This window comes from Amphiura filiformis, chromosome 15, assembly GCF_039555335.1.
Source record: "Amphiura filiformis chromosome 15, Afil_fr2py, whole genome shotgun sequence".
NCBI classification, from domain to species: domain Eukaryota; kingdom Metazoa; phylum Echinodermata; class Ophiuroidea; order Amphilepidida; family Amphiuridae; genus Amphiura; species Amphiura filiformis.
This window is the reverse complement of record NC_092642.1, coordinates 32,334,292-32,352,872: the sequence shown is the minus strand read 5'-3', so window position 1 is coordinate 32,352,872 and position 18,581 is coordinate 32,334,292. Positions and strand designations below refer to the sequence as shown.

General features: G+C 34.9%; 1 protein-coding gene across 1 annotated transcript; it reads right to left on the bottom strand.

The window, feature by feature from the left end:
* Nucleotides 1-1,223: 1,223 nt before the first annotated feature.
* LOC140170884 (tyrosine-protein phosphatase Lar-like) lies at nt 1,224-18,260 on the bottom strand. The gene is made up of 10 exons (XM_072194088.1): nt 18,200-18,260; nt 17,783-17,929; nt 17,335-17,646; nt 15,445-15,518; nt 12,792-13,005; nt 11,357-11,650; nt 6,294-6,593; nt 3,947-4,249; nt 2,124-2,211; nt 1,224-1,347 (listed from the first exon to the last, which is right to left on the bottom strand). Exons 1-10 carry the CDS (start codon nt 18,258-18,260, stop codon nt 1,224-1,226), a joined length of 1,917 nt encoding a protein of 638 aa, XP_072050189.1.
* Between the last annotated feature and the right edge of the window lie 321 nt (nt 18,261-18,581).

Genomic DNA, 18,581 nt, shown 5'->3' with positions numbered 1-18,581 from the left:
ACCTTTTCTATTGCAGATAAACATTTTCCACCAAAAGACCTACAATTTTCTACTTTTATTTAAACAACTAATCTGAAACACACGCATACATATTTTCGTGAATTACCAAATCTTTCTTTTTAAGTATTTTTATTTGTTTATTAGTGGTCATTTTTAAAATCCAAGTTTGCTTCCGATTCAGAAGCAAAAGTTCCGATTCGGTTTACTTTGTATCTGTATGTGTCCAGGATGTAGGCCAATTTGTTATATGTACGTGGAGTTCAATAATGTAGGTGTCATGGTCATCAATGGTTTTAGGTCACTTAAGTGTGAGTTGTTTATTATTATTTATTTTTTAATTCTAATGTTGCGTGATGGCTATGTAAAGGTGATTTTGTGCCTGCTCATTACAGCCATTTTATTAGTGTTTTGATCTGGTTATCTTAATTATGTTTGTATCACTACTGATGCCTTACAATATATTTATTCAAATGTTTGTATTTACGCCAGGGATGAATGTTTATAAATAAACGAATAGACCATGTACCCGTTGTTCACAGCGATTGTTCACAAATTCATTGTGCAAGTGTCAATAAACATGATGCACATTGATATTATAGTATAGTTTAAGGGTAGACGAGGTATTGTTGGTCGAAGCAACCTAAAAATCGATTTTCATTATCTATATCAATATATTATTGAAAATTAACGCCTTGATGTTTTGCAAAAGTCCATTCTACAAATCATATACTTTGCAAACTTGCTTAATTTATTGTTGTTAATGAGTTATGTACAGTTACAAAAGTGTTGTTGTTTCAGCCCTCTTTACAACGTAACTCAAGAACCGCAGCACCTATAAAAGTGTATCTGTGATATTTTAATTCTTCTACACGCTCGCTATGAATTGAGCAATGTAGTTTTTGCCAAAGCTCACTACCATTCGTAAGATGATGTGAACTACCAAATCACAACAGTTTAAAATAATTAATAACCTTAAACAAGAAAAAACACGATTATTCGCCTTTAGCAGTATGAAGTTTAGAAGCAACTCAAGGCAAAACCAACTTCAAAGAGAGAAAAAAAAAGCCACTAGTGGACCGTTGAATATGGCTCATTGTCATTATTTTTGCCATCAATTGCCATCTTTTCGTAATTGTTTTCGTCCCGTACCTCATTAATCACAACACCATTAACATAAGTGTGTCTCATTGGAGGATAAACATTATCAGAAGCAGGTGGCTTGTTCAATTCTTAGTATTGGCTGGAGATGGCGCATTGTATTTGGCAAAACCGTCGGTGGTTAGCGCAACTGGTGAAGTATTTACAGCTGTTACAAAATCGGTTTCCTTTGGTGTTTTAGAACTATTTCTGAAAAAAAAAGTACACAGCATAATACAGAATGCAATAGATGTAAACATAAATTTGAAATCGTTTTATGATATATCACTCAATCTAAATTATGCTCAAACAAATAATCGTGACTCTATTTCAATCTCCGATGCATGATGCCACTTTCCAATGTATTAGCCAGGAAATAATGAGTCTATTGCCAAAAACTATATAGATTTTTAAGATGTTTTGAAATGATTAATTATTAGTACTTTTGAAAATTACTATTTTTACAGAGTCAGATTTTTACATTCTGCAGCCAACATTTTTTTTAACTCATGACATATAATTTTGTATATAAAAGGCATTACGAAAGGATATATAATGTCCTTTACATCATCTTGTAGAGATTTAAGGAAAATATGTTTTGAAATGCTAATAGCCTTGAAAGTTTTGTCTGGAGAAAAGGCAATTTATTTGTTGTTTTTGCGGACTGTCTATTTTTCACAGCTGTCTGTTTTTTGTTTTATAACAGCCAAAAAGCTATAAAAAAGAGTGTTCTGTTAAAACGAATAATGTTGTAAAAACCGGAAAATTCAGTAAAAAAAATGTTGTCAAGCTGAAAATACTCTATCCACACTACCACACTACCATAAACGTTCGCCTAATGGCGCTATGGGGTCCCTTGACATAACTGGAATTGTAGATACAAACTAAAAGTGCCCTCTCATAGAAATCCCATCAGCAAATAAGGGCACATACCCTTAATTCTTGTAAGGATATTTAGAGGCGAACGTTTACGGTATTTTACTTACCGTCTTTTCCAACAAAGTAATGCGAAAATGATGGAAATAATAACCAAAATACCAATGGTGACGCTGAACCCGATAATCATGGCGTCATCTGAAATAAATTCAAACAAGTGAATTATACCTTTGAAATTAAACCTCTGTGCAAAGTGGGTCATTTTCAAAATCTTGGAAAACTGGATATAGTATCAAAATCATGCAACTAAAATATTAATACGTACCCTTACTTAAAAAACTAGCATTCCCTAGCACTCGCTAGGCATTCCATTGAATGGTAAATAACCGGTAATAAATGCCTAATGAAAAATGCCTCCAATGCTATATATAACAGTGAGTTAATATGCGTTTATTAGAACTCAACCGCCTGTTGCTAGCCCTCGGCCGCCAGTTAGTGGTTCATAAGTGGTTCATAAGCCCTCCTCAGAGGCGAAATATGTAAATGAGCTGAGCATTCAAAGCGCCTAGGAAGCATTCAAACAACCTTGGAAGCGTACCAACCGCCTCAGAAGCAAGCATTCCAACCACCAACATGTTAGCACTCAAACCACTTATTAGCCTTCAACCGTCTCTTAGTGGTCCATAAGTGGTTCATTAGCCCTCCTCAGAGGCAAATTATGTAAATGAGCTAGGCCCTCGAACCGCTAAATGGCATTCCAACCGCTTGCGAAGCAGTCCAACATCCAAAGATATTTCCAACCACTTATAGGCATTTCAACCACCTACAGGTGAAGCACTCGAACCTCTATTATAATTATTCTTCAATTTCATCGACACAACAAGCAAAATTAATCCTTTTACAATAATTAGATATTTAATTTAGACAAAAATGTACACTACAGTGTATGCCATTACATTTAAATTCAATTTGTTTAGACAATTAATGACATACGTCACAACAACAAAAATTACCAAAACGTCTTTAACAAACATGAAAAACTAATGATAAGAGTACGGTGTATCCAGAATACCTGACGGGAGTGTTCTGGCAATTACAAATTATTGTCTTTCTCATGTGCCCACGGACAAACAAAGTATTTAAACGAATTTAAAAATATGCATAATATTGTATTGTACTAGTCATGTATTATAATATAAGAGATGCTTTTGTATTTGTGTTGTGTGTGTTGTTTTTATTCTTCCTATCTTTCATTTATTTTATGTCCTGTTTAATATAAAAGCAAAATGAATAAAAAAAAAAAAAAAAAAAAAAAAATTACAAATTAGAAAAATGGTTAAGGAACAACTGATGTTACAGCTCTGCCCCGGAACTGAAACTCTGTATGGTGTGGTAAGTGTCCAAAGATGACTGATGTATCGGACGTAGAACCATTACGAGCCCATTCTTTCGTTTCGAAGTAAATATCAAACTGATATTCATAGAGGATAATGATACTATTGCGATCGTCCTCAGGATTGGGTTGCCCACTGAATTTCAGCTGTCTTTTAACACTTACGTCGCCGGCTTTGATACTTTTTTAGTTTAAAATCACAGCTCAAGTGCCCCTGATTTCCATTAAACCTTTCATTTTTTTGTTTTAAATTTGGCTTCCTCAGAGGACCATTACGTACAATGTGATGTACTGTTTCGATTGCACACATTTGTCCACTGACCAATAATTGCAACTTATATTATTTTATTTTTCATTTTAATGAAGCAGTGCAATCAATTTGAGTTAAGGTACGAATCATTGTACCAGGTAAAGGAAATTTCAATATAATTGTGATTTTTATTTAAATAAGTCTATTTACACGATACATGACATTGGTCTGAAAAGAGAATATCGGAGAGTCTTATTAACAAACATGACAAATTAATAAGGTAAATCTACCTGAAGGTGTTCTGGCGATTACAAATGGACTAAATGGTCCATGACCAACTGATGTTAGAGCCCTGATCCGGAACTGAAACTGTGTGTCGTGTGGTAAGTTGGTGAAGACGGCAGATGTGCCATCTGTTGTATCATTAACAGCCCATTCTGTCAGCATGGCTTCTGAGTGTATATCAAACTGATATTCATAGAGGATGATGACACCATTGCGATTGTCCTCAGGAGGGGGTTGCCAACTAAAGCGCAGCTGTCCTTTGCTATTTCCTTCGCCAGGTTTAATCTTTTCTGGTGGTGCATCAGGATCTTTGTATAAAAATTATTTCAAACATTTATTCAACATTGTACAAAAGAAGGAGCGATAGTACGTTTTAATTAATTCTGGGGATGGGGCATATAAATGGACTATGCATATTCTCAACAACGTGTAATGCAATTTCTTTGAAATACAGGGTGTCCCAAAAAAAGGAGGACCCTCATTGCGTCTCTTTTTCGCCTATTTCTGACAAGTTGATCAAATATATTTTGGTATGTAAAGAAATTAATAAACTTTAATAAACCAAAACAATTATTTCAATCGGCTCACAACTTCTGAAGATATGCCATTTTAAAGACAAGTACCCGTTTTCACTCTGTCCACGGATAGCAAACAGAGAGGTTTGGATGGGTCATGCTGTGGAGTGGCCTGCAAGATCACCAGACCTCACACCACTCGATTTCTTCATTTGTGGCAAAATCCAAGATCTTTGCAAACTTATTACTGCTATATTCGCAAGTATCCGGCGCACAAGGTTGGTACGCAACGCAATTGATGCAATGAGGACTAGGGCTGAAACCTGTATTCGTCAAGGAGGCAACCAGGTAGAGGGCAGAGCAGCACAGTAAACTCACTTCAAAATAACCAAAGACAAACTAAACAGCCCTTTTCAGGGCTACCTATTATTCCAAAAAAGATAAATGACTTATGTTGTCAATAAAAAGAAAGCAAGAAACAATAAAGTAAGAAAGTAAGACACATAATAAAACAAAAATGCATAAAATAACAGAGACAAACATAAGTAATTGCAAGTATAGCAAAAGAAGTCCCATCCCGCATCAAAGTAATGTTATAAAGTTATCATCGAGGAATGTTTTATATTCATGCATGGTATATGTGACTCCTCGCCACAACTGAGCCCGGATGTCGCCAATCATCATTTTTGAGATATTCAACCAAAATATTCTGCTTGAAATTAGCTTTAAAATGATGTATATCATGTCTATAGTACTTGACATTTAAGTAGTGAAAAATCAATAAAACAGTCAATAAATCCTTTCTTTCCTATTGTTTATTGTTAAGTTCGATGGAGCATATCTCAATAGTGGCACTGGCGACATCCGGGCTCAGTTGTGGCGAGGAGTAACATATGCACTTTTCAATCTTTAAAGTAGCCAAACCTCCTCCGCGGACAGAGTAAAAAACAGATACATTTCTTTAAAAGGGCATATCTTCAAAAGTCATGAGCCGATTGAAATAATTGTTTCGGTTTATTAAAGCTAACGGGATAAGGCTTCTTTACATACCAACATATACTTGATCAACTTTTCTAAAATAGGAGAAAAAGAGGGCACAATGAGGGGCCTCTTTTATTTTTTGGGAGACAGAAATTTAGAGTTTTAAATTAGAGAGTTGACAGGAAGTTGTAAGAGTTCAATTGTTATGGATATGATTGGTGTAAGCGCAAAAATGTTGAATGTCAGATCAAAGTCATCCGAGGTGAATTAAGTAATGTCAATCACAAATTGTTACAGGTCATTTGAGGTGGACTAAGTTTATATTTGGATCATCTTCTACTCTTCCCTAGAAAAATCATTATAATACCAAATCTACACACCATGGATTTCACCATATCACGTCCAAGTTCACATTGGGCGCCACATTCCTTTTTTAAAGGAATTTTTATTTAATTACGACATCATCTTATTCTAGAAAACACCACAAACATCTGATAAACCACCAATGTTATCGTAGTCAGGAGCAGGTCTCTATACTGCACTGTTTTTAACGCGTTAAAAATACTTCCTTCTTGTTCATGGCATCATGAGAAGGCTAAATACAGGTATAACAATCACCAACAAATCGCACAGAAAACTCCATTAATCTTTTACCAAGTTCATCAAACTTCAGCATCTCTATACATACACTTAAATGCTTAAATAGTTCTAATTAGCTTTCGTGCAAAGTAATCAGATTCTTTTGGTCATTCATAACCCTGATTTGTTTTACGCAGGGCCCTTTAATATTTGGTTAACTTATCAGGAACTACGGAAATAGCACTTCTTACCTATATACAAAACCAGTGTGACTTACATGATTCAGGCGTACTAGCTATTGTTACTTCGGAGTAAGGACCAGCCCCCACAGACGTATTTGCTCGTATTTGAAATTGGTATTCTTTGTAATAATCAAGATTAGCAAAAGAGGCAACCATGCTGTCTGGTTCTGTTGATCCAAATGTTGCCTCTCCACCTTTTATGTCTAATCCAAACATATATTCATATTTGATTATCACCCCTCCTCGTGAGCCACACACGGGTTGCTCCCAGGTATAAGTCAGCGTCATTTCCTCTGATAAGTCATACAAGATGTTGCTCGGCGGTCCTTTAGGAGCTAAACATATAATAACGATATTACAAAACTTTTAAGGAACTTCTTTAAAAAATTAAATGAATATCATTTAGCACGTTTAAAGCAGTTTATTTGGAAATATACGTTTAGCCCTCTTCTTTTGTTCCACTATCAATTGTATATCTTTTGTTCAAAGTATGGTCAACTGTCGATTATATCAAGTAATGTGGACAGGTAAAGATAGTTGTGGTCAGGTCAAGATAATCATGGTCAGGTAAAGATAATCGCGGTCAGGTCAAAATAATCTTGGACAGGCCAATAATACATGTTCGTATTTAGAAACACTGCCCACATTACCTGACTCTTTGGACATTACAACGAACTTATTAACGAACTCTTATTGAACAATCCATATTAGTTTGTATCATGTCTCTTAAAATAAGCCTGCATAAATGAATAATTAGGACGAGGATGTCAATCTACATTTGTCCCCCTTCTCCCAAAAAAACGCAAAGATTCCGACAGATTAGATTACAAAACAAGAGTCATGCGGTCTTACATCAGTTCAACCAAGGATATTTTGCATCTAAAATGCAGTACATTACAGGCCCCAAGACTAGTTTGTAGGAAACCTACAATAATCCGCGGCCTAACCCCAACCAAAATAGGTCGAGGAGGGTACCAAGGAAATTGCGTTGATTTGGTTTAGGACATTTGTTTCAAAAGTATATTAAAGATAGATATAAAGTCTGCACAAAAAGTAACTCAGCTGTTATAAATACACCTATAGATTCAGAACTAATAATTGTTTTCACAATATTTCAATAAAAAAGAAGGATAATTTATTTACGCGCATTTTGATACCCCATTTGTCCAACTTTGTTCAATATTGAACAATTATTAGTTCTGAATCTATAGGCGTATTTATAACAGCTGAGTAACTTTTTGTGCAGACTTTATATTCTATGGTGTTGAACGAATTACCTTCTTGTCTGTGTAAGACGTACCCACTATGGTAATTTGACCTTTGAACTATTTAAGGAATAAATAAGTCTCTCGAGTGGAATAAGACCACTAGTGAATTAAATAGAATCCCCCATAGAATCGATTGAATCAATTTTGTATTGATTTGATTAAGGGTGAAGTGAAGAGAGCGAACCGTGGTTTGGATTCCAGAGGCAGGGTGTCTGTAAGAGGCATAGCCATCAGAAAATGAATAAATGAGATCGCGCGCCAAATAAACTAGGCATAGATGGGAATCGAACCCTGTACCTCTTGGTTCTGAGGCACCGGATAGTACCACTAAACCAACTACCTATCTGCACTAAAACCTGTGATAATCCTTGATAATGCTTAACAGAATAAACCAATAATAATATACTATGTCATTCAAATAGAAGTCACACAACTAAAGTAGCAATCTTTTATCTAGGATCATAAATGAATAAACCTCCGAAATACTCCTGGGGGTTTAAACTGCAGTTGATCAATCTGCTCACTCAATCATCACGTAATTCAAATAATCAATCGACAAATAAAATAAATAAATAAATAAATAAATAAATAAATAAATAAATAAATAAATAAATAAATAAATAAATAAATAAATACATGAATAAATAAATAATACAAAATTAAATATAAATCAGTTTCTATACGCTGAAAAAATAAAGCAGCATAAGAAAAAAGATGGAATAATAACAAGGTTTTCTCGAGCCCCAAAACGTCATTAAGTAAATAAATATGGAAATAAATATGGAAATAAATATGGAATTAAATAAATAAATAAATAAATAAATAAATAAATAAATAAATAAATAAATAAATAAATAAATAAATAAATACATGAATAAATAAATAATACAAAAAGAAATATAAATCAGTTTCTATACTCTGGAAAATAAAGCAGCATAAGAAAAAAGATGGAATAATAACAAGGTTTCGAACAAGCGATCACAACAGCATCGAAGAAATCACAACGCCTCAGATCGCTCGGCCACCGAACCATTACATCCTACTTGGTGTCAAAGAAATATATTCACCTCTGGCGTTACGCAATATTGGCACATGCCCCGGGCACATGCTTTTGGGTAAAGATCCTACGTAATCATGGTAATAGAAAAGCACGGACAATGTCATACTAACCAAATAAATATATAGATGTCATTGACATGTAACCAATCATATTCGTTGTATACCTTGATTGTACAATGCATCAGCTTTTCCATTTTGTCTTTTGAAAAATGAATAAACCATTACAACAAATTCGTTTATTTTGACTCGCCGTATATGTAAGATAAACGGTTCAAAACAGACCATTACCATGGATAATCGGTGTCTTGTTGAGGTATGGTTCGCATACTAACATGCTCACCATATTCCTAATTTCTCTGTTATCCGTAAGGACCGTAAAAGAAATGGCAGCGGTACCTGCATCTACATTCATTCTGATTTGGCATTTAATCCCAGGCCTGATTTAGACATTCCCAAAATGGAAGCTATTTGGACTGAGATTTTGCTACCAAGATGCAAACCTTTTATTGTTGGTTCCTGTTACAGGCCTGAAAAGCATTCACAGTTTATCAACAATCTTGAGAATGTCCTTTCAAAATTGACTGCTGATTCTGAAGTGATTATTTTGGGTGATATGAACATGTGTGCTTTACGTAAAGACCGAGTATACACCAAATATGCTAACATGCTCCACTTATTTGGACATGAACAACTTATTCATACCCCAACTAGAATCACCCCTACCACAAAGTCTGCTCTTGATCACATTATAATGTAATTATGATAATGTGATCAGTAATATGGTGTGGTAACAACTGGGTTAAGTGATCACTTTTTCACATACTGTTCAAGGAAGTCATCCAAACCAACATTTAACGAGCATAAAAGGGTTAAAGTAAGATCTTTAAAGAATTACAGCAAGGAATATTTCATTGATAAGTGGTCTGAAACTGACTGGTCTGAAATATTGTTATGTAACGATGTTGATAGAGCTTGGTCCATGTTTTGTAACATATTCTTGAACACTCTTGACTCTGTTGCTCCTCTAAGGGAAGTTCGGATTAAACAACGCTCTGAACCATGGATGACAAGTGAGATTATTGATGACATCAGAGAAAGAGACTGTTTGCTTGCAAAGTTTAATAAAAACAAACATATATCTGAGTATTATAAAGAGTACTGTAAGTTACGTAATAAAGTCCAAAGAGAGATAAGATCTGCTAAACAACAGTACAACAGAAGAGCAGGTTGGAAGTAGGCAAATACAGACCTGTTAGTATTTTGTCTATGGCCTCCAAAATTTTGGAGAAAGCAGTGTTTGTACAATTTAACAGGTATCTCACGGAAAATAACATCTTAATTAAATTCCAGTCAGGTTTTAGAGGTAAATATTCCACAGACACATGTCTTATCTATCTTCAAGATCATATCAGAAACCAAATCAGTGCTGGTCTGTTTACTGGGATGGTGCTTCTTGACATCCAGAAAGCATTCGACAGTGTTAATCACTCTATTTTATGTCAAAAGCTAACTGCTCTGGGAATGAACTCCACTAAATGGTTTGAGTCATATCGGAATTGCAGATCTCAGATTGTTAATGTTAATGGCTCAGACTCCAACTCTATGGCTTTAACGTGCGGAGTTCCACAGGGGAATATCTTGTGTCCCATTTTGTTACGTTGTTACGTGAACGACATGCCCAGCTGTGTTGATTGTATGCTCCTTAAGAATTGGGCAGCAGCTTAGCAAAAATCTTGAAAACTGTAACAAATGGCTCATTGATAATAAACTGTCTCTCCACATGGGTAAAACAGAACTTATTCTTTTTGGAACAAAACGTAAATTGAAGAATTGGCAAAATTATACCATTGAGTGTGAAGGGCAAACAATTCATGCTACCCCCCTCAGTTAAATACTTAGGTCTTACTATTGACCAGTGCTTGAATGGTGAAGAAAAGGGTCTTGGTGTCATAAAAAAGTAAATTCTAGACTCAAATTTGCTCTTGTACTTTGTTTGTTTGATTATTCTATTTCTTCTTGGCATGCTGGCACACATAAGCAGATTAATAAAAGCCTAAAAATTGCTCAAAACAAAGTTATCAGATTCATTTTAAATAAGAATTGCATGTATCATATTACAGAAGATGATTTTAAAGATCTTAATTTCCTTAACATACAAAATAGGACAAAACAACTCAGGTTGAACCATGTTTTTGACATTTTTAATAAAGTTGGCCCAGACTACCTTAGTTCAAATTTTAACAGAGTTTCAAACGTGCACCAATATAGTACCAGAAACAGTGCGCAAAATTTTCATATTCCCAAATCCACTACCATCACTTCTGGCTCTTTTTATTATAATGCCATTCAGGATTGGGCCAACTTACCATGTGCAATCAAATAAATTTCTGATAAACCAAGTTTCAAAAAGTCTATAAAAACTCATCTTTTTAACCAAATTTAGTTTCTAATGATTTTAATCATGTTTAAATACTTTTAATATTCACTTGTTTTGTATGCTTTTGTGTTTATTTATGCCTTTTGCCCTTCTATGTATAAAGGACCCCTTCGGAAATAAGCCTTTGGGCCTTGCATTGTTTTTATGTGTATTATATGTTATTTATCTTAATGCATTTTATATCATTTTATATCTATTTACCTTGTATTGTTGTATGTGAATATGGAGATACCGAATAAAGTCAAATCAAATCAAATCAAATATCTCAACAATACACCGATTATCTATGGTAATGGTCTGTTTCTCACCCTTCCTCTACTTCGTATTTTGCTACCTGTGTCAGCGGTTATCCCATTGTCAATCTCTGGTTCTGCCGAATTTCCGCCAGATGTAGCATATACAGCTATTTCATATGTAGAATATGCGTCCAGCCCATCTATATTAACACTTGTTTCCAATGTCCTCTCATCCATCGGCTGACCTTGCTCTGGATGACATTGATCACGATGTGTGAGTCGATGTGAGACAACGTATTCAGTGAATATACAACCGGAAGGTTCTGTCCAGGTGACTTGTAAGATTTCAGAGGATGTAGATGTGATTGATAAAGCTGATACTTTCTCCGGTGCTGGAAACAAAATCCAATAGACATGATAATAATTGTACGAAAAAACAAAATTGGAAACTGGCAGTTGTGCAGTATCTGCATACAACAGCAGAATAACCCATCATTCTGAGCAGCAATCAGTTACGAATTGGCTTCCCAATACTACAGCTTAATTATCGGTTATTATCATCGCACGTACTGCACACAAAAAGTATCCGTGAACAAATTTTTTAAAAACACTAAAACTAAATTACAAAATAAAGTGGTCAATAAAAAATTAATTTTATTCTGCGTGCTTTGATGCCTAATTCGGCACAATTCGACTTTATTCTACTAAGCTATACGCATTTGAATGACAAAAGGTGCAGTTTCAAATGTGACACATTTGGATATTTCCTCCTTCAATACGATTTCCGTTGCCGTTTGTTACGGGCTCATTCAGTCTGATATATGAATGCTAAACTCCACTGTGTTCAATATCTGCATGCTTGGAGGGAAAAGTCAATGTAAATTTTTGTCACTTTGGAAAAGATCTGTGTTTTTTATTCAAATTGCTATAAGTTGGGGGCAATAAAGTCTATTGTGCCGAAAATGGTATTAACATAAGCAGAACAAAATTCTCCATCGACTACTCTATTTTGCAATTTACTTTAAGAAATTGCTTTCGGGCTTATTGTGTGCAATACGTTTTGCTACTTTCGGGAGGTAAAAATCAGTGGTTCAAAATTTACTGCCCAAATAGTCTCAATTGAATACTCGGGAAAAGATAAAAAAAAAAATTAAAAACTTGATCTCATTCAGGAATTACGGAGCTATTTAGGGTTGAAACCCACGACAATATTCGTATAATAGGGTAAACAAGTATTTAATTTTTAAATTTAGATGGACTCCGTATATTTCTCCCCACAATAAAAGTCAAATGAAAAGCAGATTTGTCTACAGTAAGTCTAAAATGAAGATGAGTTCGTTGTCAGTTCGCGCCCTTATAAACCCGTCGCCTATATGTTATTGAATAACACTGAACTATTTCATCCGCTCATCTCCCCCAAAACACCCCACCCATACCCACAGCAAACTCCGCGTGCGGTTAAGTAAATTGCCTCTTTTTTAACATGTTGAATTGTCTGATTTTAATGCAAATTCCGATTATCAACCAACTTACCGGTAATTATCGTTTTACCATTACTTCTAGGTCCAATATTGTCTTTATTCGCTACTTGCATAGAGAAATAGTACTCTTCGCATGTATATAAATTGTCTATCACTGTTTTTCTGGTGGTACTACCTTCAACTCTTTTTTCAAGTCCATCTGCATAAAAAACGATGAATGCAGATATCCCCGATGAACATTTAATCCAGTCGCTACCTGCAGGAACCTACAACCATGACAAAAGTGCCAAATAACTTTGTTTACCCAAATAATATTCGAAATACTTTATTATTATTTTGGTTCACAGAATAAACACACAGTGAATAATGTAAATATATAAGTACACCTATGTTGGCTAGGGTAAATCAGTAATAACATGAACCGTGGAATACTAAAGGGGAGTGCAAGCAATCATTGACAAGCCCCCCAAAAGGGCATGTAATTTTGGAGGGTCGAATAGGAAGGGAAGCGAATGTTAGTACACATTTTCCTGCTTTGCGCTTGATCACATAATTACAACGAGGACGATGGGGATGTGTTTATGTGTGGTGGGCGGACTGGCTCATTCAGTAAACTACTTGGTCGTAGACTCTTCAGCTACCAAGAGTCTACGACCAAGTGTTGGGGTCAAGTGTCCAAAAGGTCACTGATCCCAAACTTGGGTTGCCAGTCTTCCGATGAAGGTCGAAGTTACGACCGAAAACTTGAGGTATGTCTAATCTTGTGTTGAGATCAAAAGTTTAAAATCATAAATTATGATGTCTCCCAACACAGATGAACTTTCATGCTTGAAAAAGTGTTGTTTTTGAAATTACGAATGTAATTTGTGAAGTAGTTTAAGAGTGTTAAAAATATTAAAATGTGTCAATTTTGAAAAAGCGAATTATAATGTGTGAATGTAGTACATGTATAAGAGAAAATATGTTGAAAAAGTGTCGTTTTTAGAAATTACGAATTTAATTTGCGAAGTAGTACATTAAGGGTGGTCTTAACCCTGGAATTTATATGGAAACTTTTGGGCCTCATAACTGGTATATAAAAGTATACATATTGGGTCAAATTTGGGCAAAACTGTTCTTTTGGAGAAAATCCAAAAAACAAACGGGTTTTTTTTTTGGCCTAAAGTTTTTCGGACCACGTAACAAAACAAACTCTTGAGTGCAAACATTCTCCGCAAATGGTTGGAAATGCTAAATTTTCAAAAAATCATAAAAAAAAAAGCCTGATTTTCGCCCCAAATTTGGGTCAAGAAAAACCCAAATTTGACCTCACAGATGGATTCATTTAGTCTGTGCTATTCTAAATATGTAAACTTTTAAATACTTTAGACCAACCAACAAATAGCAGTTATGAGGCCCAAAGGTTTCCATAATTCCAGGGTTAAAACATCAAAAAGTGTCGATTTTGAAAGAGCGAACGGTACATTGTTATTAGTATTAGTAGGAGAAAAGGTGTGGAACACTTCAAAAAGTGACGATTTTGAAATATCAGTTAATTGTAATTTGTCAATCAGTTGGTTTATAACAATTCATTTCACGACATTTCTTATATTTCAGCTGCTGATTTCCATGACAAATCCTATTCCAATTGAGTCAAAATATTTTCATGGCTGATTGGATTTTGTGGGCTTCTTCATTTCAACTACTTATATAGATACTTTACATACATACATACATACATACATTATAAATATTTATATAGCGCTGCTACATTTAGAACGTAGCGCTCAAAACAAAAAACACAAAACAAAGCAAAAGAAGAACATGAAGAAAAATAAATAAATGAGAACTGCCTGTGAAGGCTACAAAATCTATGGAAACAAGTGTGACTTTAGAACCCTCTTGAAAATACCCACTGATTGTAAATAGAGATCGGGATTTTTTTATGTCCTATATCATGACATTTATCCTACCCGCACATTCAAAAGGCACATCACCATACAGTGTTTTCAGCTCCATATCCCAGCAAACACAAAACGTTTTCGACATCATTCGCAAAAGGTTATAAAAGGTTGTCAGAAAACGTTTAAATGTCGGGTTATATAAATGGTACATTAATGTTATAAAACGTTTTCATAGCATTTGTTGGTAATTTACTGCACAGCAAACATAAATGTTTTACAGAAAACATTTAATTGTCGGGTTATATAAAGGGTATAAAAACGTTTTAATAACATTCCAAAAGCATTTTTGAAAACTTGGTACAAAAAATATTTTGCAAAAAGTGTTTGCCCAAAATATTTACAATAACGTTTTTAAAATGGTTTCACTACCTTTATATAACCCGACATTTAAATGTTATTAAAACGTTTTAAAAACATTTTAAGAACATTTCTGTGTTTGATGGGTGAAAATATTTTAACATTATGTTATTTAAGTGTTGACAAAATATTTGGCCAAAAATATTTGCAAAAATAGTTTACAATGACATTTCGAAAACATTTTAAAAATATTGTTGTAGTGTGTTTTCATACAAAACGTTTAAAACGATTTCATGACCTTGATATAACCCGACATTTTAATGTTATTAAAACGTTTTTACCTAAACCAAAACCTAAAATATAACTTATTTAAAACGTTTTAAAAACGTTTTTGTGTTTGCTGGGATATGCTACAGGTACAGAGTAGTCCGTCTAGAAAGACTAGCACAGAGAGGCTTAACATACCGTCCACTCCAATTGAACAGCATGTGGTCCTATATCTTGACTTATTTGAGTTATGGTCGGTGCTTGAGATGGCACTAGAAAATAAAACGACGTGGAAAGTATTCATATCGAATCCACTGTGTCTTGGTTTATACTGGTTCATACTATTCCAGTTGAATTTATATTGAATCAATTTATTATTGTGTCTGGGTTTATGCTGATTCATGCTATTCCAGTCTTATGAAGGGGATTATTCTAAGTCTATGCTGAGGGGACAGTTGTCCGACATAATAATTTATTTCTTAAAAGGTAAACATCGAAGTTTAACAAATAACTGTTAGAATTTTAACTTAAGAACCACTTTTTACCGGTAAGCCATGATGGGTAGCATATCTAGAATGGACATGGTGGTCAGAAGTGCATAATTTGAGATGGGTTTTACACATTTTTTTTGTTGAAATTATTGAAATACTATATAATTATGGTAAAACAGGAATGTATATAATTTTGGTAATTATCTATACAGTAAACCCCCTTCAATGGATCTTTGCGATGTTTACTTTTCTTGGTGACTATATTATTACTTTTCTTTAATTACAATAATTGCGCAGGGTTATGTATCTTCATGACATATTTAGTGGTAGAGGCGGTGTTTTTAATTTGGTTTATTACAAGACAAATGTGGATGCATGAACATAATCTGTTTGTTTCTGCCTATGTGAAAAACATTGTGCCATACTTTCGAAAAAATGTATTCGAAGCGTACAAATGGGCTATTCCAGTTCAAATACATACACCCCATGGTTTTTGTGGAATTACTCAATACGATAGGCCGTAGATAGCACAAACTATACATTCTTAATCCATGCGATCATACGAGTAATGTGATGTATCTTGCAACAACAACGATTTATTAAAGAGTTTCATTTGTAGGATTGTTTCATACGATTAGTAATTTTTGACCGACAAATCCAGTGTTTTGTACTCACTTTCTGAGCTTTCGATGACCGGTTATGTCATCTTGATCACAAATGTCCAGGCTCACTAGAGGAACCAGATTAAAAAAGAACACCAGAAGGACGCAGAAAAAGTAAAGAGCAGAAGTTACACCAGAGCCCAGCGAAAAGAATCTATAACAGAACAAATCTCCACCATAGCAGACCATATCGCGACAGAAAACCATGTTATCAACTGGGAGGGGGCAAAGATAATAGACAAAAACTCTAGTTAATTTACCAGAAAAGTCTGCGAAGCCATGTGGATCAGAAGGAGGGGCGACAAAACCATGAATCGAGACATAGGATTGTATTCTCTAGATCACGTCTACGACTCTCTGCTAAACCAATCAAGAACTTGTGGGAAAGTCCCACGACGGGAAGTGCAGTGAACCTGGACATCTGTGATCAACATGATCAAGGTGAAATAACCGGTCATCGAAAGCTCAAAAAGTGATCACAAAACACTGGATTTGTCGGGGAAAAAATCACCAAAAGATCGATCTATTTTCGCTTTTTACCTAGCCTTTCTGAAAGGCCCGTTAGTAAATTCCTCACAAAAACACTGTATTAGTAAAAATACCCTGTTGTTTGAATAGCGCCGCAGCGACAGGAAACCTAATAAAATGTTACTTTTTTGGTTGATTTTGGCAAAAATGTCACTAAAATAAATAAAAAATCTAAACTCAAAATCAGGCTGAATTAAAATAATGTTATCTATATAACCTCTATAACCAGAATGGTTATAGAGGCCACTAAATATCTTCCTTGTCACCCTTCTTTATCCAGTACTGTGACAATGAAACTTGGAGGCGAAGCTAGCGATATGTAGACATATATGTATGAACGCTTTATAAACGAAAGGGCTGCATATGGCGTATGGATAATCGCAATCTCTCTATTATGCACCACTAACCTCCACAAGATGTTGTAGCACTGGTAATAGGTCCCCTACTTCCTTCATATGATCTTGTATTAATGACCCGAAACACACTCACAGCAAAGTCATAAGTAGTGTCATGCAAAAGACCAGTTATTTCTTCTACAGTATCCGTACTTTCTGCAACCGGCACTAACGTTTGCCCTTGTTGTGCAAGATATATTTGATATTTCTCAGCTGGTCCAGTGCCGTAGTCAATGCTTGCATCCCAAGCATTCCATTGTATTGTCAATGAAGCATCACTGACTCTAACAATCCGCGGTATGAATTCGTAATGGGCTGGTAATGCTGAACGAAATATGATTCAATCAAGTAAATGATTTAAATTAAAATATGATTTAATTTAAAATAATACGCGTACAGCCATTTGAATAGTTAATATGAAAAATTGGTCTCTTTGATATTTATTTTAATTTGTACGTACCTTGTCGACAACCGTTGCCTCCCCAACCATCAGCGCATTCGTAATCGACACATGCACCTGTCGCCTTGTTGCAAGTGTTATAATTCTTGCAGTGACATTGGACATCACATAAGTCGCCAGAAAAGCCATCTGGACATGCTGCTGGAACTGAAAACATGAAGAAAATTGTCGAGTAAAAACCAAAAAGTAACACGTTATATGTCATTTCCGATTATAAAATGAACCCTAATTGCACTAAAAAGCTAAAATAAGAGGTCAAATAACCTAAGTAATCCTAACTAGTCTTAAAAGACCATCCTTTATTCTGGTCGGTCAAAGGTTCAGGCTAATAAAGCCCAGCGACACTTCATTTTGCTCTTACAATGACATCAAACATGGTATTTAGATTTTGTGTACGATATCTGTGTTGGTCTGTACTTTGTGCATAGCCAAGAATGTCCCAGTCACTGAATATAGGAAATTCATGATAGCTATCCATTTTCCACAAAAATAAAACAACCCCAAAACAAAACAAAAAACACCCCGCCCCAACAAACAAACAAACAAAACAAACAACAACAAATCAGCATGGTGGTATGGGCGTTGTATCAACGTCCATAGATGGCGGATGCCTTCTAAATACGCCTATGATAACACGCCTAATTTTAGACGTCTAAGATGCAATCTTAAACACCTAAGAATTTCACGGTAGACTTAAATTCTCGCTATTCACAATAAGGGCGCCGCCAGCGGTTTGCGATGTAATCGTGATGTATCATGGGAAAAGGTCGACATCCAAGTCCGCGCAATACGAATATTA